General features: G+C 38.1%; 2 protein-coding genes across 2 annotated transcripts in view; both read right to left on the bottom strand.

Annotated features, from left to right (window-relative positions):
• bin3 (bridging integrator 3) overlaps window positions 1-5,766 on the bottom strand; it is a 62,448-nt gene extending 56,682 nt beyond the window's left edge. Inside the window, exon 1 of the mRNA XM_084389276.1 lies at window positions 5,557-5,766. Coding sequence (XP_084245402.1) covers window positions 5,557-5,564 — 8 coding nt within the window. The 5' untranslated portion in view covers window positions 5,565-5,766. The remainder of the gene's footprint in view (window positions 1-5,556) is intronic.
• Window positions 5,767-8,814: 3,048 nt separating this feature from the next.
• Window positions 8,815-15,326, bottom strand: egr3 (early growth response 3). The gene is made up of 2 exons (XM_084389862.1): window positions 14,906-15,326; window positions 8,815-11,827 (listed from the first exon to the last, which is right to left on the bottom strand). The coding sequence occupies exons 1-2, from the start codon at window positions 15,057-15,059 to the stop codon at window positions 10,713-10,715; spliced, it is 1,269 nt and encodes a 422-aa protein (XP_084245988.1). The 5' UTR covers window positions 15,060-15,326; the 3' UTR covers window positions 8,815-10,712.
• Window positions 15,327-25,737: the final 10,411 nt, after the last annotated feature.

Raw genomic sequence — 25,737 nt, 5'->3', positions numbered from 1 at the left:
GATGGATGGATGGATGGATGGATGGATGGATGGATGGATTTTTTTTATAGCTTATGCCCCAAATCCTACAAATTCATGCTCAAGGCCTGACCCATTTGGCCAACTCATGTGATCTTTCCAATTAAAATAAAGCGTTACATGACTTCTGGTATTCCTGCAGAGATACTAAATGACACTTTCAAGTCGACCTAAACAAAAATCCTCTCCATTCACACTGACAGAATCATGAAAGGTGCCCTGTTCTGGACTCGAAGGCTTTACGCTATCAGCACAATCGCAGACGTGCAAGTGACAGAAGCACGAACAAAAGCCTAGTTCAGACTTGCAGCAAAAATTACGCGGAGAACAGGCGAACTTGACTCACGCTACACATCAGCCCGAGCGGAGAAGCCAGCTAATGGAAGCTCTATCTGTTGGGACTGCAGTTTTACGCCGGGATCTTATCTCCGAGGAGTACAGAGGCTTGGTTGACGACTAGGGAGCGGTAATTGTTTTCAGGGCGACCCCAGTGTCAGAACGACCACGTCACTCTATCTAGCAAGAGGCCCTGAATGAATGAAGTGGGTCAGCCTGGTTCATAAAGGATTCTTTCACCAGGGCCTTCACCCCAACACTAAGCACACTGGAGAGGAAGCATCCTCTGCTGGCCACTGACCTTTCAGTAGAGCCCTGTGACGCCGATTCAGTTTCCAAAGTCCAACCTCTGACAAAGCAAATGGCAGAATGTTAAATACGTCAAAAGGAAAGGCCAGAAAAGCGATCCCGTCTCTGCTTTGGACTGGACTCTTTAAAGAATGACGTTTTGATGTTCTGTGACGTTAAAATGCTCAATCGTTTCAGCCAGAGTGGACTTTATGAATTATGACTAAACTCATTTTTGCCTGTTACTGGATCGCTCTAGTGTGGCCACAAAGCCATGAGCCAAAACAAATACATGCCTGTTCTTCTCAGCATCCCAAGTTCATTCACATTATGCCAATCGTTCAAACTGTGACCTTAAAGAGCCAAGTCAGCTTTGCTGCATGCAGTCTAATCAAGTTATCATTGGACAATTACATGATATTAAAGTCGGCATGAATCGGAAAATCACCAAACCTGTTTTCTATTTTTGATTTTATTCGGAACTTTTCAACCATGCAAATCTTTTGTTTGTTTGACCGTGTAATTATAAATCAAAATCTTCAGCTTAAACTTTGTCTCTTTCTTACAATCGACTTCAAGCTCACATTCAGATCTGCCTTCATCCAATCAACAACAGATGCACAGAACCAAGTCACGTACATTTTTTTCGGTCACACTTTATTTTAGTGTCCTTGTTACACGTGTTACATGCACTTACTATAATAATAACAGTAAATTAGGCATAATTACACACAACTAACCCTCAATCAAACACTAATCATACCCTAACACTATAGTAAGTACATGTTGTTAATTATTATTACTCAGTACTTAAATAATTACACTGTAACAATGACACCTTAAAATAAAGTATAACCTTTTTTTCTTTTTCGAAAATTCATTCGACTCGGATGTCCGTCACAATATGCAACGAAAAAAAAAGTGTTGCTATTTTCCTTACATTACGACTTTACAGGCATTTACAGAAACAGACATTTATTAAAGGATGCACATGAAATTTTAAATGCCAGCTGTCAAGTGTCACTGTAGTGGACGTAACGATTACAATACAGCATTACAAATGGCATGATGAACATATAAGCGCCACTGAACTGAAAAACATAATCATCACAAAATCACTGTGTATTTGCTGGAGCAGCACGGCAAATTATTATGTTATCTAAACACAAATCCGGCAAACCTTTGTAGTTTAGCCTAATGGCAATGTCTTTCCTAAGTTCTCTTACATCTTGATGAAAGCAAAACAAACTGACAAGGCAAAACTACACAAGTCGACAGTGGTCCATTGTGTTCAACCTAAAACAAATGCTTTAAAGTCTCTAGTTTACTGGAATCTAGTGAAACACCGACTCAGAGACTGATGAAGGGAACTATACACTTAAAAATAGGTTCTTCTGAAGACACCTTAGCAAAGAACATCCTTGGGATCTAGATTCACGTGTACTGTAATAGTTCTTTGGATTTATAGTTTGTGATATTACATTATAGGTACTTCAGATCAGTGAAGGCTACTGGTTTATCATGAGTTCTTATGGTTTTCTAAATACAGAATACATGAAATGTTCCTGTTCCAGACTGCAAAACCCATTGTAAATAATGTACACGGGTCAATGACGTATAAGGATTTTCAACAGGCCAATTTTAAAATACGAAAATTAACAATATATATTGCAATTGTTCAATCATTAAGAATGTTGTGTACATAAAAATTAAAATAAAAAATTTAAATTAAGTGATTTTAGTGTTTTTTCATCTAGATGAATTGTCCATAGGCTTAAAAAATGTCATGTGGGGCGACCGCGATTTATCTTAAAATTAATTAATTTCCTTAACATTAATGTATTTTTTTTTTTACATGTTCTCAGTAATTAAAGTGTTTAAAAACAGAGTATTTGAATTTCTTTTGAGTTTTTGTATATAATGATCTCATATTTTTGTTCTGCAATTTCAGTCGCCTTCTAAAATGCAGTTAACAGACTTATTTTTCCTGTAAATCGCATAAAACTGATAGAAATGTTTTAAAAATATAATTTACTAAAGCATACTGTATCAGTGATTCATATTTCAGCCACAGAAATAAGATATTTTATTTTAAATTTAATACAGTGATAGCTTTTATTGGTCGCACCACATGATAAGTGGTCGCTCCAAATGACACGAAAACCTTATATAGTTAAAAATCTATTTAAAGAGATCAATGAACAATACATTTTATACAATTTTTTTTATTTAAACCAGATTTTATACAAATTTCACAGAATTTTCCTGAACATAAACATTTTATGAACTCACTTTTATAAAAAAAAATCACTTCACAAACACAAGTGCACCATTTAATTTAACTTGACTTAGAATTTCTTTCTAACAAATAATAATGTTATAGATATAAATTATTTCATAAAAGTATTGTATACAGGTAACATTTGGGGTCAATAGTTTTTTTATAGTAATTAATACTTTATTAATCAAGGACACATTCAGTGTCACATTCAGGAGCAGGCTATAATGTTACGAAAGATTCTATTTCAAATAAATGCTGTTCTTTTGAACTTTATATTCATCAAATAATCCTGACATGTATGAAAAATGTATCACAGTTTCCAAAAAAAAATATGAACATTGATAATAATCAGAAATGTTTCTTGAGCAGCAAATCATTAGTGACCCTGGATCACAAAACCAGTCACAAGTCGCACGGGGTATTTGTGGCAATAGCCAACAATACATTGTATGGGTCAAAATTATCGATTTTTCTTTTATTCCAAAAAAATCATTAGGATATTAAATAAAGATCATGTTTTATATTTAGTAAATGTCCTACCATAAATTTCTAAACATTTATTTTTGAGAGTGAATATAGCAATATTGCAAACATAAATGGACAACTTTAAAGGCGATTTTCTCAATGTTTCGATTTTGTAGTACCCTCAGATTCCAGATTTTCAGTTGTATCGGCCAAATATTGTTCTATCTTAACAAATCATACATCAATGGAAAGCTTATTTATTCAGCTTTCATATGATGTATAAATCTCAATTTCAAAAAATTTACCCATGTGACATTGACCCATTGAGTGGTTTTGTGGTCTATAGGGTTACATATTAGAATTATATCTGAAGGATCATGTGACACTGAAAACTGGAGTAACGATGCTGAAAATTCAGCTTTGATCATAGGAATAAATTACAGTTTACTATATATTCACATAGAAAACAGATATTTTAAACTGTAATAATATTTCACTCTTCTCCTATCAAAGTACTCTGCTCTTGCTGCAGGGTTAGAATTTTTTCGCTTGGCAGTGGCATCTGGTAAAATAGATTAAAATAATTTTAAATAAATAAATAGGCAATAATAAATACACTACTAATAAATGCATTATTACTAAACTGAAATTACATGCTCTAATTTTTTTTGTTGCATTTTTCTCATATTGTACAAAGAGTAAACACAAACTGTCTGAAATCTATAAAAAAGATCCCAAATTGCATAAAAATCTATTCCAAATGATACTAAAGTAAAGTACTTTTTTTATATAAACCGTCAATTGAATATAAAAGCATAAAACTGCCAATCTAGGACATATATCTATCATGGAAAACAGTCTGCAGTGGTCGCACCACATGATATTTGGTCGCACCACATGATATTTTCACATTCAGTCATAATTTACAGGCACATAATTGGCCACCTAAACAAAACAATATAGCTTGCAGAAAAAGGTCACTATGAAATTTATAATAAAAATATATATTTGTAGAAATAACTTTAATATAAAAAGTTTTTTGAGGTCATACCACATGACATCCAAATGTGGCAACTACATACCAACCATTACAAAGGTTTATTTTTTTTCCAATTTGAGAGAATTACAAACCTGCTTGCTGCTTCCATGGGCCCTTGGTAAATTGGTTTATGATGTAACTTCCTGTGTTTGAATAGTTTTCAACATATAAGTCCCAAAATGGTAGTTCCTTGATGGTCGCGCCACATGATATTTCATAAAATGGACATCATCGGACAAAGTTTGTTTGTATATTATGATGGAAATATAAATACAAATGCTTTGAATTTTTTTAAAGGATTACAAAACATTTTGGAAATCATGCCAAATAGTGCAGAAAATAAATTTGAATAAATTCTGAGTAATTTCAAAGACGTTTTCAAAACAGAAGTTATGGCCGGACGGTCGCACCACATGATGTTTTGACACTTTAAATAACAAAAAAAATAACAAATAAGTAAAGGTTTTTTAAAAGTTAAAGTGAGTACATACATGGGAGAGGTACTATAAATATACAGTATCTTTTTAGGCATTTAAACCCATTTTTGCCTGAAAAAATGCAATCGGACAGAAAATTTAGGCGTCACGTCATTGACCCACACATATCACATATCTACATTTGATACTCTTGTATAATTAAATGAGCTCAAAATAAGAATCAAATAACTTATACTCATAAAGTAACGTTATATAAGAAGTGGAACATTGATACATCAAACTGTAAACATTGTGTCTCTGAGGACTTGAGAGCCAACTTAGCTACTGTAACTAGGGAAAGACACTATATGCTAACAACAGAGATAGGATGAAAGCGTGAAATACTGAACATTTCAAACAAATCTGAATGATCAACAACCAAACATCGCTTTTCGGAGTTTAAATGGGTTGTTTAAACTCATTCGTAAGCTCAAACACGGTTAAATTAGCTCGCTAGCCACAGTCAACGGCTGTGTGTCAAAAGCACGCGCGCTGCCTCACCAGACAGCACTGTAGTTGTGTTCGAACGCTCGAAGTGCAGCCTAGGTAGGCAGTTCACTGTGTATTGAAACACAACCAGCGGCACTTCACGTCGCTCGTAAACAACCGATTTATTAGTATTTATTAATCCACATAGGCGTTGTGATACATACCAGCTCATCTTGTGCTCAAATTCAGTCCAAATCAATCGAAATGTAATCCCTTTCTGTTAAAAACATCGCCTTTTCAGGCTTTTGAGAGTCGGACAGCGAGCAGGAAGTAGAGAAGTTTACTGCAAGTCAGAGGTCGAGAGGATTTAAACTACGGAAAGCGAAGAGGTCAAACTACAAGCGCGCAACAGGTATCGCGCGAGCCATTCACACACACTGAGATTAGAATGCGTTTATATATAATGATTGTAAAATAACCAAATTATTGTAATGATACATATAATCTTAGTTCCGCTTAGTGATTTATTTGCAGCGTTATTTTCGTGCATTCTTTAAAGAAAGCGTAGCCTATAACGACTGTCGACTGATCGAGAAAACATTCATAAGGTTTTCTAAATTCAGTGTAAAAGTGTTATTACTCGGAGTCGGAAGTTGCTTTTCAAAGCTCTGGGAAGTTTGAGTTCTCAGGTATGTTAGTTTAAGTTGGCCTTTGAACTTTGTCTCAAATGTTTCTCCTGAAAATATTTAGTAGCCTAAGTAGAAGTAAACACATCGTGACACAATGAAGCTCAGGTAACCTTACCTGAGTGCGTAAAATGGTTAAATCTGATGAGAAATGTTGGAGTTCAGGTTGAAATATAAGATTTGTGTTGAGCAATTAAAGGCCTCGTGTAATGAAGGGTTCTATTTATGAAATATTTCAATGCCCGTTCACATAACTACGATAATGGCCTTTCACACCAAGTGTGATAACGATAACTGTAATTATAAAGTCCTATGAGAATCCACACTACAACAACACGCAGGAACAATATAGTTGGAATCACTTTCTGAATATTTTATAGTTATTGTTCTATATATATATAGCCATAAATATTAAATAGTATTATAATTTATTCTTATTTTGTAAAATGTATGTATTCAGAAAACCCATTTTGGTCATTTATTCTTAATGTTTCCAGTTTGCATAGTTTGTTTTTTAAATGTGCAACACAAAAAAGACAATCAAAAATGGATTCAGTTGTATTTTATTCAGGTGTGTATTCAAGTACGCATCAACTGGAAAACATTTAATTTACAACAAAATCAGAAGCCAAGTGAACATTTCCTCTCCACAAAAGGATAACATCAATTAATTTTGTGAACAATTAAAAGACTTTACCACTGGGCCTTATTATAAGGCAATGGAAGTAACAGGAGGTAAAAACGTATCAAAAGATCCTTTCTTCTACTGAGCTAAATCCCATGGTTGTGTCTCTCACACTCATAAAAGTGACCACGAACAACTCTAAGTGCCTCCATCTGAAAAGAGACATGCAAGACATGCAGTAAGAGATACAGTCCAGGAAAAAAAAGAATACGGATACCAAAATATCAGCCACACAACAAATTATTTATTTGCACACTATAAACCGCAAAAATTATGAGAACGGATGAGCATCAATAAAGATGACTTTCTTCTTTCCCTTCTGTTTTTTTTGTTGTTGTTTTTTTTGTAGAGAAGATGTCTCTGATCATGTACAGCGCAGTGGACAGCGTCATGGTGAATGTCTTTAATGACCGGCCATAATGAGAGGGTTACAGGGAGCAAAATAATCAGGTAAACAACAGTGAATCAGTGTGTGAAACAGGGCCTGCTTCAGAGCTGACTAGGGCCACATTTACATCTCTGTTCGCTCCTCTGTGCATATTGTTCCAGAGCAGCCAAGCCTGCAAGTTTGGGACAAACAAGGCTGTTCATCCTGGCTCTGATCCAAAGCCGGACGGTGAACAGTCATGCTGAGACCATGACGAGGAGGGGGGTGGGGGTGGGGGGGTGTTGTTGTGAGACTCGTCACGATATCTATTTACCCCAAAAAACAGATCGACTCCTTAGTAAACGTTCACAAAGTCCTAGGTTAAATGCAAATGATGTTGAGACACTGCAATTCATTCTAATGACATTGACTCACATATTAAAAAACAAAGGAAAATATGGACATGGAAGCACTCAGCACAGATATACAGAAGCATGCACGCATGCTCAAAACACAAACACACACGCACACACACACACACACACACACACACAAGTTTTCCGGAGGTCACGATTGCTTGTTGCTTCACAGAACTTTATGAGGAAGACTTTTACTTGTAGTAGCATATAATAAAATCAGAGTTATTATGATGGACATTGAGTTTTACATTAGAATTACTTGCGCACATTCTAATTTCTCTTTGAATCTCTATAAGTTTTCAGCTCCTAATGTAAAATGCTCTCCTCAAACTGGAGAAACCTACACGCATACACACAACTCCACCGGGTATCGTATCTGATCTGTAAGAACAGCTTGCCTATTTTTACCGCTGCAGTTTGGCCCTGCATTCTGATGTGTCTTGGCACAGAAAGAAAAAAAAGAAAAATAACAGATAAAAAAAAAAAAAAAAAAAGCCAGAAGCTGTTTTTGTATGTATTATTTCTTAAAAACAATAGTTCTCATAGCATGTGTGCTTTAGAAATGAGGATATCTCTCTAAAAAAGGCTGAGGAGGGACCTTGAACAGAACCCGATATTACATGATATAACTCAACATTTACACTCTCCAATCAGAAAGCACTGTAATATTCTTCAGTTACATTGAGAGAGGTTAAGAGGTACAAACTAACTTGTGTACACAACTCTGACATTCTGCCATTTCGATGCATTATTCAAGACAATAATGCCAATGTATACATTCAGAATGCTTGTTTAGCTTTCGGCAAATTTCAGCGGTATGTAGATGAGTTTTATGGATCAATATTTGGTTTGTATCATTACCGTTTTGCACCCCAGATAAACACTGCATTTATTTTTTTATCTCGGATGCAAGAGCTATAACCTGATGAACATTTTCTAAATTGCCTAGAAGGAGCTGCATTTTTAATTACGGACTGTCACATATTGGTCGAAATATTTGGGTATGTTTAATTATTCAGAATCCAAAATAATCCTTAAATACCACTGTTCTAATGTTATTCAAAAAAATGTAATTCTGTTGCGCAAGTTGTTTGCCTAAGATGGTGAGAGCCTACCAAGAGTATGACATGGAAGATTTCAATTTTTTTGTGGGAATGTAAGCCAAGTGAAGTGTGGTTTTTTATTGAAAACTCAACATTAAATTTGTTAAACATAACTGCAGTAAACTAAATGGTAGTGCTATATATTTATGATATGCTAAATGATTTGTATGCATAGTTTGCTTATAAGGTAATGAGATACACAGATTTTGCTTTGCTTTTTTTCACCAAATAATCTTACTGTTTATTCATTTATTAAACACATCATTCAGTGTGTCCGCAAGTCATCATTTGCAATGTTGCATTAATAACAGTTAATATTTGAGACTTTAAAGAAATGCTGAAGAATGCATCACATTTGACACAGTCAATACTCGATTTTTCCTGCACGCACACACACACACACACACACACACACACACTTAAAAAACATTCTGCACTATGTACAGTCACAATCTCAAAAACAGAAGAAAGAAAGAAAACAAAAATGTAAACACATCTTTTGTTTCAACATTCAGTCAATGTAAATGTATGCATTAGCACACACACGCACACGCACGCGCACACACACACACACGAGCACGGACAAACATTGTAATACTGAAAGACATTGCTTTGTACATTCCAAGTAGAAAACATGTAGTAATATGTTTGTATAATTATCTGTACAAAACCCCCTCTCGTTCTCGTCGTTAATATTCAGAATCTCTAGGCATGATCCAGATATGAGTAACCGTGGAGATACCACATTACGGTTCTGCCCCTGAGAGCAGTATAAATGTCGAAACTGTTCCCATCCAAAAACATCTTGAATGGCATGCATATAGCAGGCAGGCCTCAGCCGGCAAAAATGCAAAACAATGACTCCTAAGATCAATCCTGCCCAGTGGTGATGCTCACAGGCAAGCATTACCATCGTTTTGGCTGATTTCGTTTTTTTTTGAAAACCGTTTGTACATGTGTGTTAAAATGCGTGCTGAATATATAATGTGCATAAAAAGGGACCCGATGAAGAATATTGGAGGATGAAAGCAGGAAACACAACTGTCCGGTAAAACAATGACAATAAGGACAACAAAAGGACAAAGTAGCCCCCGTTGACAGTCTCCATGGTTTGAATTGGATGCATATTGCTGTGGGTCTTCAATCATGACTGATGCAATCTTTTCAGTACTGGCAAAAACATGATATTAGATGCATGCAGGGATACAGGTAGCAAGAACAGAAAGGCAAAAATGTTTGGATCGGATCGTTTGCAGAACTGCAGGTTTGGCTCTTTGCGCACTAAATGAAGCGAAACAGGTAAAGGCCACAGCTGTGTCTTAATTTCATCCCTAGAAAGTAAACTTGTGGAAGTGAGCCAGACTGTTTTGTTATTGTTGTTGTTGTTGTTTTTCTTTTTTATTGCACTGAAAGTCCATTGCTGATAACAAACGCCATTCGCATCCCTTACTTGTACAGACGGGATTTCGAAATATCAATATAATGCAGCAGACTTTTAAAGTTCACCTGAAACTCAGTCTCCTTGAGCCTTCAGAGCTCATATAGGCTTTCCCCAAATCAACATCTGAAATGAAGTTATTAGATTAATACAAAAAAAAAAGAAAACTGTCTGCTGTATTTAAATACATTTGGCACATTCTGTTGAAAAACAACAACAATAACGCAGAAACATTAAATAATTAACAAAAGACGGCAAAACATTAAGCAAATGAAAGTGCACTTTTATCTGACAACTCACTGACAAACCGATATACAAGAAAAATAAAACTAGAAAAATAAAATCAAAACTGAAAAGCCTAAAATCTCCAGAGATTGCTCTGGTCCCCGGAGCTGAGAGTCGAACCCTTATGAAGTGCTCTTTCTGTCGAGTGACCTAACTGCTTCAACCATCATCTTTACCGCCTTCTCCTTCCCATCCATGCAACACTAGTCCACTTATTCCCCACTCGTTTGACCTAAAACAATAGTGGCTACAGAAACATGCCACCGCGATCAATGAAAACCGTAGCAAATGGATGGGCAATGTGAGAGGGAGAGAGTTCAAGAGTCAAGTGTATTTAAGAGGAGAAAGAAACCGTCACTTTTCTTTGCTCCTCGCAGTCTTACTTGGCGAGTCCATCTCATGCACAAGTGGTGACGGTCATGATATTGGCACTGCTGGGTCCCGCGCTCCCACAGGAACTGGGAGGAGAAGTGTGGCTCCCCCCGGCCCCAGCGCTACTCCCCTTGTCCGTGGGTTTCTTGTCCTTCTGTTTCAGGTGCACCTTGGCGTGCCTCTTCCGCTCGTCGCTCCGTGCAAACTTGCGTCCGCAGAACTCGCAGGAGAAGGGCTTCTCGCCGGTGTGCGTGCGGATGTGTGTCGTCAGGTGGTCGCTGCGACTGAAGGACCGCATGCAGATGCGGCACTGGAAGGGTTTGTGTCCCGTGTGGATGCGCAGGTGGCGCGTCAACTCGTCGGATCTGGAAAAGCGCCGGTCGCAGTTCTCCGCCGGACAGGCGTGCGGGCGCTCGTGGACGGGCGTTTTGCTCGGCCGGTTGGGGTACTTTCTTGGTCGAATTGGTTTGAGGGCAAGAGTCTGAGAGGGTTGATGGTGTTGGGAAATGTGCTGTTGCCCACCGAGAAAGCTGGGATGGATCTGTTGCTTATCCTTAAAGGCTCGAATGGTCTCGAGGGGAGTTATGGGAGGTGGGTTCACTCGTATAGGGTCCATGGTTTGGAAGGGTTTATGCTCCATCACCCCTACGTCTCCCTGGTGATGGAAGAGGTTGTAGTCTGGGATCATGGAAAAGAGACTTCCGTCCATGCCCGGCTTGGAGGTGGTGTGGTAGTCGGAGCTCGGGTAGGGCAAAGACGAGGACGTGGCGGGGCTGTGGTGGAACGACACCTGTTCTGGGTATATCTCTCCACAGGTGGAGTAGGCAGGGAGGGGTGGCGCGTAAACCTGATCCATGTCTGACGACTGGCCGCCCATGCTGCCGCCCGACGAAGACGTCTGGGTGGTGATGTTCCCAGGTGACGGTGACACCCCCAGGATTCCCGCACTCACCAGACTGATGATGTTGTTGTCCGGACACCAACCCGAGCCTCCGATGCTGCCTGACGGAGGGGTGTCGAACGCAAACTTGCCAAGGTAGGTGACGGTTTGTCCACTTCGGCCAGACTGGAAACTCCCGGAGCCGTACTGAATTTCTCCGCTGCCCTTCTCGCCGCCCATCCCCAAGTCCATGATATTATCTGTGGGTCAGAATGGACACGTCAATTCAGACTGCACACCAAAGAGTGCTCAAAGGATTCATGCATGGGAAAGTGACTAGTGGAAAAGTTCTAGGAGTCTCTAGGAGAATATATATATATATACTAATAGTCTAACTACTGACTTAACTTTCTCCTGCTCGTTTTATAACTTTATTCTTAAGTTGGTCTCAAAAACAACATCTTGGCATGCCTCTGTTAATCGCCTGTTCCAAACAAAAAGAGAAGAAAGTGAAGCACATCAGTCCAAATGAAGGCGTGGATATTGATCTTTGACGAAATCAGAAGTGCAAAGCGATTCGAGACTCCAGTGAATACCTCTCACCTCCCTCGCCAACTTATTGTCTTTCTATCACGAAATCTAAATGGCTGCGTATCAATTGTAGGACTGGAACTTACTTGGCTTCTCTGTATACGGCAAGATGTCACGACTGACATCACTGTTACTCTTATAGTCTCTCTTTCTCTCTCTCTCTCTCTCTCTCTCTCTCCCACACCTTTTCAGAGAGATGTCTCTTGACACTTGACGGCTGTTCTAAAATGTATTGTAGTCACTTCAATCACTTCTAATATGTCTGACAAAAGTATGGTGTTGAACACAATACAGTGCTGATCACAACGCATGTCTGAAATTGAAATTTTTTTTTTTATGATGGCTCACTAAGTTTAGTCTTGTACGTGCACTTACAGCAATCGCAGTGTGTACACCAAATTGTGGCTTACGGTAGAAACAAACAGAATGGAAATTACAGATGGTCCTCGCATCTGTTCAACACACATAGGGTACATGTGTGAAGAGATGCTGTGCTGTGTCTGACGGAAAAGAGTCATTCGGGCAAAAATCAGAGAGAAAGGGAGAAGCGATAAGGAAAAACTGTGTGTGGGGATGCATTTCACACACTTGTTGGGGATCTTTTACAGGGGCGTTTGATAGGACACTTTGTAAGAACATGAAGGGTTTGTCACCTTGACACATTGTGATAAACGGAGATATCGATGAAGTGTGCTTACAAAAAGTCTCAAAATCTATATAAAAGAGTAAATATATCAAATCTACACCCACATCACAATAGTGGGTAAGCCCATAACTTTTTCTTTTCTATATTCTATTTATAGATCTATATTCGGAATTTTATATTTCATTTTACATTTTGAGTGAGATGAACTAGTGATTTAAAAAATAAACTCTACTCAAGAAATGCAAGATAATCTACATGTTTTGAGAAATTATTCTCAAAATAATCTTTTTTTGTTTTGTTTTTCCCCAAGAACTCACGCATTTGTAGAGGACTAGTTTTCAGCCGGAAGTTAACATTCATGTTTCGAATTCATTTTGATATTTTAATAAACGAAATGAGGTCAATACTCTCCCGCAAGTGTGGGAAGCATCGCCTCTTTTGACCTGTAGAGTGAAAACCACATCAAGGGCTCTATGAAACTCCATCAGAAGACGAATGATCTTATGCTTTCACTCTCAATAATAACTACGATATTTCACAGCTCCTCGCCAGATGATTTAATTTAGCAAATTATTAAGGTATAAGAAGGCTAATGGCGTTAGGCTACTCCAATAGAAAAAAACTGAGCTAAAAATTCCCACGTATTTAGATTTTTTCCCAGTATTTTTTATTTCATTTTTTGCAGTAACTATTAAAGCTTTTAGCTGAAATATTTTTGATAGTTCAAAAGGTAAAATCAGCGACAATAAGAAAAACAATACGGCTATATAGAAAAATTCTAACAATTCGATGAGCTGGCTGGAAGGAATTCCTCATATTCTGGAACCATTATCTTAATCAATAGTCCGCTTTAATTTATATTTTTATTGTTCACTGGATTCTTGTTTAAAAATACTGTTCCAGAAAAATGTATAAAGACCTTTTTTTTTTTTTTACTGTGCGGAGAAATGATTTTTTAAAAGAACACACATTTCAAAGGGTGCGCGAATAAAGTGAAAAGAACACAAAGAACAAGTGTGCGTGTGAATTTCAGGCAATAAACCCTTCAGTGCCTGAATATATTTTAATTTAGAGATTTTTTATTTCACGTGTTGTGGCCCGAGCTTTTTTAAGACCAAGAGCGCGCTTCTAAACGCCCACCTGCGCGTGCGGAGGGTCAGAAACAGGGTCAATACTGTATAAAGCACTGACTAATCAAAAACCTTTAAATAATATAATAACTAAATATAATATTTACAACAGAATAGATTATAAGACTGGTGCAATACTACGGGGACAAACCGACATTAAGAGTTTTTTTACGGAATTAAAGCGCACAGTGAAAAACGAAACGGCTTTTGACATTATTTGATAAGATTAAAATATATGAAATATACATTTCACGACTGTGCATGTATTGGCAGTGAATAACGAAGGGTTTCCGCGTGTCCCGTGACGCGTGGGCTTGAAATGTTACCTATTACCTGATATTACCTGTCCACACTCATATCACGTGACTGTAACATTTTATCTAGGCTACTTTCACACACCTTCTTTATAGAATACAATTTGGCGACAAATCAAACGAAATTTTATCGCAGAATTCCATTGAGAAAATGCGCGTCTATGGCTGTCTATAAATTAGGCTACAGTGCTCATTCTAATGTTATGGCATAAATAATTTTTATTATAATAACAATATCAATATGTAATAGCCATCTCATAAAATAATTGACCTACATACACATGCCGTTTATTATTATTACTCAGTAGGCTATTTCGGTAGTCAAATGCACTAGAAAATAAAGCCTGATCAATCCGAACATTTGAAAATCTGTACGAGAGGAGTATAACCTAATTCTGAACACTTTTTTTTTTTCTTCTTCAAAATATATAGTCTCAAATAGCAACTGTTGCAGTATCAGGAGTTCTGCTACTAAACTACTGTAACTCGTATACCAGGCGCGCGTTAACAGGTGCTGCGGGGCCGCGCAGCGCGCGTTCAGCGGGCTTCAACACAACTGATGCCGCTTGGATGAACTCGAACCAGCCAAACACAACAGGTCACACACTCCAAGAACAGCTCACCGAGGAGAAGTGATTCAAAACTTTTTGCCCTTACCTGTATTCATCTGCGAGTAGTGCGAAATGGAGTCCGGGTTTGTGAAAATGTTCATAGAAGTGGGAATGTCTTCTTCTGGATAGAGACTGTCAGGTATGGTGTTGATTAAACTGCTCATGGTAATAGGGATCTTGTCCGCTAGTTTACCTGTCATAGCAGTTCTTCAGTCTGTCATTAATGAGCACGCACAGGTGTTCCGTCCCGATCAATCTCCAGTCTTCTGAAATCTCTCGAAAAGCGTCAGAAAGAGATCTCAATCCCTTTGAAATTGTATCCAAGCGCGCGACGAGCACCGCGCAGATGTCTCTTCGCGAGGTTTTGTAAATGGTTTCTGTGAAGTGTTATTGTCTCAGGAGCAGTAGATGTTGAGATGCTGTTGGTTGTGGTGATTGCACAAGTGTAGAGCTGCTCACTCTATTGCGAGCAAAGGGAACTCCAACGCTTTCTTGTTCAACGGGGGGACGGAACAACCGCGTGACGTAGGTGACCATATATGGACACACAAAGCTAGACGGCCGCTCCACGTCACATGGAAGCTCCTCATAGTGGAACATTACAGTCGGTAGCAGGAGATAAGTGTTCGGTGGAGCAGTGAAGGGACATTTTCATCGGGTTAGGTGACAATTGGACCCGACGAAGAGTAAAACTGGTTTAAAGACATATTTTGAGCATGGATTTTGCTATATCTGTGAGAGCGCGTGACTGCATAAACCGGGAAACTTTTAAACTACACTGCACAGAGGACGCACCTGAAGCGGCATTTATACCACGGAAAAAGTGCATTTACGCATGGTTTCATGCAAAAGCCGAATAAATGCATTTACAAATGATGTTATGAGATTAATCATTGAAATATAAAATTATAAAACGGCGATGATTTAAAAAAAATATATATATATATAAAAAATATATAGGCTGCTGTTTTGACTAGAAAAGTTTTAAGTCTGCAACGATGCTGCACCATTTGCACAAAAGCACATAGCAGAATCAGTGCCGAACAGTGTAAATACAAAGTTGCTGCTTTAAATGTTTAAGTACAATAAACTCGAATGTTTAAGTCATTTCAACTTAATTGACATTAAACTGAAATCTTGTATAACTAATGAAAGTTGAAAATGTCTTGCGTGTTTTACGTGCAATGTAAAAACACGTGTTGTCATAATTTATTGATCATTTAATTTTTTACATTTTAATCACTTAGCAACTCAACTGTGTTAAGATGCCGTAAGAGCATCCTGTATAATTAACAATAATATATTATTTAAAATCACCGAATCAAGGTTACACCAACATATCCACTTTTTACAATGCAATATGGATGGATAAACTCTTCCAGATTAAGATTAACATTTACATTGCAAGACATTAGATGTATACACAATGACTTGTCATTTTGCATGTGATTTTCAAAAAAAAAAACTCATTTTTAAACTCATAGCATGTAAGATTGCACAATTGTATCTTGATTACAAATTATTATTTTATTATTACAAATGATAGGCTATTCCAATGCAGTTTACTATATGGTCAGAGTGGGCTGTCAGACTGTCCATGTAAAGGTCATAAATCCGTGAGAATAGATTATCATTGAGTGATCAATGGAGACTGTTGTTTGTGCTCAATAGTTTCTGTTGCGAGTTAAATAAAAATCAAAGCCCAAATGAATCATTTGTAAACGTCAACTAAAGTGGTTTAAGCAACTGACTGCAACAGATGCTCAAGACCAGAAAGAAGCAACAGTGACTGAGTCTGGGTTCTACAAAGACTGTAACTGCCAGAGAGTTAATCGCGTGTAAATACTGCAGGCGCGCGGCAAATCTGTAGGCTTGGCTTTGGCCTCGAGCGCCAAGTTCGCCACTGAAGTGGAAACTCCAAATAAGGGCTTGATCCGGCCACGCCCCTCGCTGCCTGTATATGGTTCGCAAGTTTCCGGGTAAGAGCTGCAAAGTGGAAAAGCGATCGGAACCCGCAGCCATTAAAGGAACCGCAGAGGGCAAAACGTCATGGGTCGTGTTTCACCAAATTAGAAACCTGGGAGAATATATCTTATCTGCGACTTTTAGAAGTAATAAAAAAACTGTCCCTTGTTGCAAATGGTTGACTTTGTTTAGGGAGAATAACAGTGAAGGGGAAACACAGATCTTGCAGCCGGTGGTTCACACAAGATTTATAGCCTACGACCCCTGAAACAGAACATGTTTCATATAAACATGTTACAAATATTCATCAAATATTATCTGACATAAGTCAACTTTAAATTAAACAAGCAGTTTGATAGACATGTCATGATTAAAATGTATAATAATATTAATATTTACAAAAATCACTGAAAAAAACAACAACTTTGCTATACATAGAACAAAATAAGATGACATACTTGTCTGTGTGTAATCCAATTAGGAAGCCAGGGTGGCCCATGAGATTTCCCACGTGTCCAACTAAAATTCCTCGCTCCTCATCCAAGCCAGTCACAGGCACAGCGCTCCTATTACCCACCGAGAGTAGAAATCCAGGCTGCCATGCATGCGCTGAAATGCTCAGAAGATGCTGATGCAATAGACAGAGTGATGAGGTAACAATTTGTACCCGAGACCCGGTTGACATGTGTAGTTGGCCTCGATCCCTGATAAATTATGTACCAAAAATATGTTCCAAATAATAACTTCATACCCCCCACTCCAGGTGCCAGACCTGATACAAACTTACACATACATTTCAAGCAGTATCCCCGTAGTTTTACCATTTAAAACCAAAGTTTGTTTGTGAAATAAATACAATTTGATATTTTGACTTAAAGGGATAGTTCTGTCATCATTTACTCACCCTAAAGTTGTTCTAAACCTGAATGAGTTTCTTCTGTTGAACACAAAAGAAGATATTTTGAAGAATGTCGGTAACCAGACTGTTGTTGGACCCCATCGACTTCCACATGGGGAAAAAATACCATGGAAGTCATTCTTCAAAATGTCTTCCTTTGTGTTCAGCAGAAGAAAGAAACTCACACAGGTTTGAAACAACTTGAGGGCGAGTAAATGATGACTATCCCTTTAAGTGCCTATATACTTTTCGAGGCATATGCACACATCCACATGAAGACAATTGATTGGGCGCATTCATCCAATGAACAACTCCCTCAATTAACCTCATCGCATCCCCAGTAATCCCCAACAACCACACGGCTGCCAAATCAACAACACTCCATTCTGAACTCTGGAATTATCCATCTTGGCTTTGGAAACATAAACAGTGTAGTAGTATTAGCTGACAGATATGGCCTAATGAAGTAGAAATGGAGTGTGTGGGAGGGGGGTCTGATTCATGCTGTGTGTTCTGGGGGCCACAATAAATAAACACAGAGACTGACACACACTCGAGGGGGACTCCAAAGGCTAAGCTCTACTCAGTTGGTGAGATGCTAAGTGTGTGTAGGTGAGCTGCTAAAATGACGCTGTGGATCCGTCATTAGGGGATTCTAAGGGGATCTCCCTTCAACTCCTACTTTATATCCTAGATATGAATATGATCTGATCCAATCAGAATGGGAATGTGTTAAGAATGAGCCAAGAATGTTGGCAATGCTACAGGCCGTCTCTTAGGCCTTGGTATTAAGAAGTGTTTTGGTAGATCGGATCACAAGTAGACGAGGGAGACACATTCCCGTTACACCTGGTGTTTTAATCCGTCTCTTCTGTCCTGATTTCTTCATTGGAGGGTCTGTGTGTAAACAGGGCCTAAGGTACGCTTAAAAACCTGGCGTTGTCACATTAAATCAAATGGCTATGAATTGATATTCTTGAAAGATGTTTTTTTTTTTTTTTTTCTGTAGGCTACTAAAATTAAGTCTCTATTCATGAGCACTGTGTCTAGATAAGATAAAGTTAGAACAATTTCATCAGCATCTGTTTATGTAAGTTTCATTTTGTAAACGAGAACTCTGTCATTCATACCAAATGAGGAAATACAGACATACTTCAAGTGGCCTGATGGCAGCAAGTACTGAAAAAGAGAATGGAGACTTAGTAATTTGAATATCACTTTTTATAGACTAAAATAGAGGAAGTAAACAGTCTATTTCCACTGACTGGACCCATGACGTGTACCAGCACCAATGCTGAGACTGGCAGTGTTCATTCAGCAGTGCAGAACAAAAATATACAAAACAAACAATGATTTTCATACGGCTAAAACTTGGAAACATAACCATAACACAGCCGTTTATCAACCGTGTTGAGCCCCCCCATTGTCTACAGCATTATTTGAAGGTTATTTTAATACACAATCTAGTTCATTCACAGGATAAAAAATTAAGGATAGGTTTTTTTTTTATATTTGTACTCACAATTTCTACACGCTAAAATATTGTAGAACTTGGCATAACTAGAAATTTGTATTTACAAATGCTTTAACATTTTATTAATTTACATGACTTTGGTGTAGAAATCACACATTGAACTTTTTTAACAATAATTCCCAAAGAGAATTTTATTTTTGATGGAATTTCATTATTAGATCGATATAAGGAGCGATTGCTGCTGTACCTCAACAATATCCAAATATAATATCTTAACTGATAAGCAACATAAATCACTCTGTACTTACAGAATCCTCAGAAACGTTTTTTTCATCCTTCTGAAATGAATCTGGAAAGACCCTAAAGTCAGGTGACAAATCGCTGATCACAAAAAAAAAAAAAAAAAAAAACCCTAATAAATACACTATAAATAAATTCTGACCTTTCTAAATGTTCCCAACCGTTACATCCGTATGGCCGCTTTGGTGGAAAATCATTCATTGCCCACACTTATCTCCTCAGCGCCTTATCCCAACTGTTCTTTCAGGGATGCAAAACGGACAAGGGAATTCCCTTTGCATAGGAAAACCGTGGTCTGTCAGGGCACTTTCCTAAGGGAAGCCTTGGAGTCCAGACTGGAAAAACTGCTCAACACCTGTCGAGCTCCTCTTGTTTTTGTTTCCACAACTATTGTGAGCGAACACACCGTATACAGTGAGTGATTGACATGAGTCTGACCATGGAACGGTTACAGGCTGAAAAGGACTACCCTCGTGCATTTTGCATGTAGGGATTCCGGGGAAGCGTTCGCTTATCCTAGATCTTCATCTCCCTAATTTCAATATGCGGCGGAAAAATACAAGGCAGCAACGGGTGTATAATCAAATTAGTTGTGTGTCTTTCCAGGCTGAGCGAGGGGCATTTCCAGTTGCTGTTCCTCGCTGCTATTATGTCCCAGAGCCGAGGCTTATTCCTACGGGCTGATAGGAAGATTATTCATATAAATTCTGGAACACTTATTTAGGGACTGTCAGATGGTTGAGGACAGTGTGTACTGTAGCCTACAGTGCTTATGGGACAGCATGCAAAGCAATGGTTCAAGCATGTGTGAAATACAAGATAGACTTAAAAACAATGAATGGGGGAGAAAAAAGACTATATGTCCATCAACATTATCTTTAATAATTGTTAATTATGGATAAGCGCGTGATGCTGATGCTTATTGAGTACGTGTTCATGTGCAAGTAATATGTCAGAATGTTGGAAAACTGCGCACACACAGACACACACACAGAGAGAGAGAGAGAGAGAGAGGGAGGAGGGAGAGAGAGACATCAAAGTTTCTATTAATTCAAAACCATTTGAGGCTTGTAAATAAAGAATGAGTTCAGTTGGTAATGTTTTTTTTTTTTTTTTTTTTTTTTGTGATAATCGACATAGGTGCATATAATAACTTAGAGTTTTTACCAATTTAACACAAGTTTCAAAACCCTGCCATCCAAAAACACTTGGTCAATCCAATTCACCCAAGTCTGCTCCAGTCCAGGTTTTGTTTAATCCTGATCCTGGAGTTTAGCTCAAACCCTAATCAAACACAGCTGAACCAGCCAATCAAGCTCTTCAGGATCACTAGGGCTGAACCCGAAACCAGAATAGGGCGCTATTTGAGGGGACAGCCATTTGTAGTGGTGTCCGAAACCATAGTGGACGTTTTTGAGTGCACTTCAATCCCATATTGCACCGCAATAACGAGTGTACAACCGATGCACGCTCAACTGCTGTCCGAATTCGCTCACTCCTTTTCATCCACTCCTTCAAGTGAACAGTATTAGTGGACTAGCGTGGGGAATAGTGAATGGTTTAGGGGGCGATTTCGGACTCAGCCTAAATACTTCCAGGCATGTGTGTTTGGTCAGGTTGGAGCTAAACTCTACAGGACGTTGGCCCTCCTGGATCAGGATTGAACACTCATAAAACTCACTCACACCTTTTATTTCAACATATTACATCTTGTTCCTCAACTTGCTCTGCATCCCAGAAAAAATGCACCAATATGCAACCAAATATACATTTAATCAAAATTATTCTATATAGTGTGTGTCACGATCAGGTTGTGTAAACACACGTGAAGATGAAGATGAAGATGAGAGTAAATAGGTAATCTTTAATAATCCACACAGGTTAAGTCCAACATAGAGTTACACGATCCAACACAACCACAGTATAGACGAGACCAGACAAAGACACACAAACAGAACTGAACTTAAATACTGAGAGGATAACGAGATGATTGATTAGTGACAACAGACTAATGAAGGAAGAACGAAGTCCATGTGGTGTGAGAGTGTGACAGTTTGTAGTATGGAAGTTTTAACATATATATTTGATTTATTTTAACTTGGTTTATTTAACGTTATAATATATTCACTGGTGCCAAATTATATTTGTATGTTGCATATTAATCATATTCTTCATGTACTTTAATTTTTATTTTGTTAATTTTTTTAGCAAATATATGTATATTGTAGAATATATAAAATATTACACAATATTATTAATGAAAGGGTTACTTGGTAATTGTGCTTTTCTGAGAATTAAAGTCGGCATGAAACGGGAATTATGGTAGTTTCCTTATTTTCCTTATTGTGACGTATATCCGAGTGAAACGGCTTCTCGAACTAGACAATTTTTAGGGCTGGACTTGATTTTGTTCATGGGGAATTGATTGGATGGTTGTGGTCTGCTATTGGTGGATCTCATGTGAGTGACAGGTTGTCCCGCCCTCACGCCAGTAAACACATCATCAGAGAAGAGAAGCGATTTTGTTCAATGAATACGAGGGCACATCAAATAATAATAATTAATAATAAATACAGCAACATTCCATAAAAATCGTTTTGATTTCGTGGTGACTTTAAGTGCCCTAACTGTCCCCTATCTATGATATCTGTCAAAAAGTAGGGACATTGTATGTGTAGTATTCAAATACTAAATTAATAAAAAAGAATCACTTCCAGAACCTTTAACCTTTATGATCTGACCTTTAACCTCTACAATAAGAGATGTCTCATGGCTGATCTACTTTCACTACCTGTTGACCTTTAAAAATATTAATTAATCTGAAAATATTTGCTTATTTGACTAGTGCGGCATCTCTGACCTTTCACTGCTACCGATCCTTTAGAAGATTGAGGAATTGAGTGTGTTTTTGTTGTGTGTGTGTGTGTGTGTGTGTGTGTGTGTGTGTGTGGAGGAGAGACCACTGAAGTCTGAGAAAATAAACAAATGCAAACAGGACAAACTGATCAATGCTCTACTGAGTTCATGCAGGGGACATGTGAGACTCACCAAAGACTGGCTTAACCGGCACAAAGACCTGCAGGAGCCCTGTGTGTGTGTGTGTGTGTGTGTGTGTGTGGTGCTCGCATTCGGGGTATGTGAGATAAATGATCTGCCTGTCTGTGAAAGTACGAATGCATGTGAGAGTGTGCCACAGTGTGTGTGTGTGTCAGATGAGACACTATTGCCTGGTCAATTAAACCACTATCTTACATTGATCATATCCACATCAAAGTACCTTCCTTAAATCCTGGCCCTTTTTTCCAGACATCTGGTGTATTGATATCAAACTGTCCTCTGAGACATGCTCGACTGAAGCCAATAGTTGTTTTTTTTTTTTTTTTAGAGAGGAGCTTTTGTGACCCAACCTCACACACCCAGGAGTGAAGCGAAGAGGGATTACATGCTATAGACATTTGAAGCTGTTAGGGACTTCACACAATACAGCTCGACAATGCACTGTAATGATGTATCATGATGCACAATACGACAATTATGAAAATTAAGTCATCATTTACTCACCCTGGTGTTGTTCTAATGCCGTATTTCCTTCTTTCTTTTATGGACCACAAAAGGAAATAAAAAAAAATAAATGTCCCTCTTGCGCTCATCCATATAATGGCAGTGAATAACGATCAGAGCAAGGTTTTATTTTATTTTTTTAAGACGCAAAAGTGTCACAGAATGATCCCATGCGACTTACAAGTGTTCTGAAAAACAAATAGAAATTGAATGTATTAAATTTAGGTTTATAATTGTTGTAATGTTTTCAATGGCTTTGAGGTCAGGGGACTGGAGGACTTGAAGTCACTTGAAGACTTCAAAATGCTGAGCTTGAACATGGTCCTTCACAGAGTTTTTGGGATTGTTATCACGTTGTAAAATACACATTTGCTCTTCAAACAGTTCCTCCATACTTGGCTAGGATTCCCAATTATTGGTCTTTCATCCTTCCAACACGTGCGTCCCCAGTACCAGTGTGTTTCCCCTGCCGTGTTTAATAGCGCATGCATTCGGCATTAAAACACTCCAGTCGTCTCCTACAAACCTGACACCATCCAATGATAGGTTGTTAAATCAAATCTAAAAGAAACAAATCTTCCATACTCAAATCCAAATTATGCTAATTATGTTATTTGGGAAATGCTAGGTGTTTTTCTTTCTTTTCTTTACTGGTACACAACCTGTCAATCTAGCCTTTTGTAGCTATTAGCTTACAGTTCAAAATGAATCTCTCATCCTGGTCTTCATGAGCTGTTTCGAGGTGGTCCCACGTTTGGGTCCAACATTTGGGGGATTTTTTACTTTACATTCTGCACAGTAGTGCTCTCACTGCGCTCTGAAATAACTCTGTAGACATTTACATCCTGCATATATGAGCAATATCCAAAACCGATTGACCAGATTTAGCCATTTTAACAATATCCTCCTTGCATGGTTGCAGAGGACGGCTCCTTCTACCATCTGGCCATTTTCACTAAAAAGCATTTAATAATATGTAATACCTGCCACATACTGATTTATTAAATTATAGGCTGAGAATAATGAGTTCAAGATTACCATGACCACTTCGCCAAAAATCACATCCACACAGTTTGGCATGTTTCACTGCGTCATGACAGAAGATACAATTGAAAAACATTAGTATCCATCCATCCATTAGTACACTCCAGGCACAACTTAACGACATGCACACAAAATATTGAATTAATATTTAATAAAAAGTTTCAATAGCGTGCAAAGATAACATCCTTTTCACTTTAGGCCACTTACATACAGTGCCCTCCACAATTAATGGCACCCCTGGTAAATATGATCGAAACTGGCTGTAAAAAATAAATCTGCATTGTTTATCCTTTTGATCTTTCATTCAAAAAATTTGCTAAATTCTAACCTTTCATTGAAGTAAAAGAATTGAATGTGGTGGGAAATCACATTATGAAATAAATGTTTTTCTCCAAAACACGTTGGCCACAATTATTGGCACCCTTTTATTAAATACTTTTTGCAATCTCCTTTTGCCAAGATACCAGCTCTGAGTCTTCTCCTATAATGCCTGATGAGTTTAGAGAACACCTGACAAGAGATCAGAGACCATTCCTCCATACAGAATCTCTCCAGATCCTTCAGATTCCCAGATCCATGTTTGTGCTTCTTCTCTTCAGTTCACTCCACTCATCAGGTCAAGGGACTGGGACGCTCATGGCAGAAGCTTCATTTTGTGCTCCGTAACAAATCTTTGTGTTGATTTTGATGTTTGTTTTGGATCGTTGTCCCGATGGAAGATCCAACCACGGCCCATTATAAGATTTCTAGCAGAAGGCGTCAGGTTTTGATTTTTTATCTGTTGATATTTGATAGAACCCACAATGCCATGTATCTGAACAAGAAGTCCAGGACCTCCAGCAGAAAAATATGCCCACAACATTAAAGATCCAACGGTATATTAAATTGTACACATGGGGTACTTTTTATCCTTGTGTTCACCAAACCCATCTAGCGTGTTTGCTGCCAAAAAGCTATTTTTTTAGTCTCATCTGACCACAGACCCCTGTGCCATTTGAAGTTCCAGTCATGTCTGACAATTAAATTTGCTGGAGTTTGTTTCTGGAGGAGCGAGGAGGATTTTTCTTGAAACCCTCCCAAACAACATGTGAGGATGTAGGGTTTTTTTTTTTTTTTTTGGCTTTCTGACCCCAAGACTCAACTAATCTCTGCAATTCTCCATCTGTGATCCTTGAAGAGTCTTTGGCCACTCAAACTTTCATCCTCACCGTGCATTAAGACAGTATAGACACACGTCCTCTTCATTGTGATGGATGATTAAGGGGATTTGGCCTTTGTGTTTCCTCATATTTAAACTCCTATGAAACACGAAGTCATAGCTGGACAGTTTCATGTTCCTAGTCACCCTGGTTACTTAAAAAGGTAAATATTAATGGGAATATACTTCAGAGATATTTTACTCGTAAAAAATTCTAGGGGTGCCAATAATTGTGGCCAATGTGTTTTGGAGAAAAACATTTATTTCATAATGTGATTTCCCCCCACTTTCAATTCTTTTACTTCAATGAAATGTTAGAATTTAGCACATTTTTTGAATGAAAGATCAAAAGGATAAACGATGCAGATTTATTTTTTACAGCCAGTTTTGATCATATTTACCAGGGGTGCCATTAATTGTGGAGGGCACTGTATATAC

The sequence above is a fragment of the Rutilus rutilus genome (assembly GCF_951802725.1).
Source record: "Rutilus rutilus genome assembly, chromosome: 19".
In the NCBI taxonomy this organism is placed as follows: domain Eukaryota; kingdom Metazoa; phylum Chordata; class Actinopteri; order Cypriniformes; family Leuciscidae; genus Rutilus; species Rutilus rutilus.
Note: the sequence above shows the minus strand (reverse complement) of the source record. Positions and strands in the feature narration are given on the sequence as shown.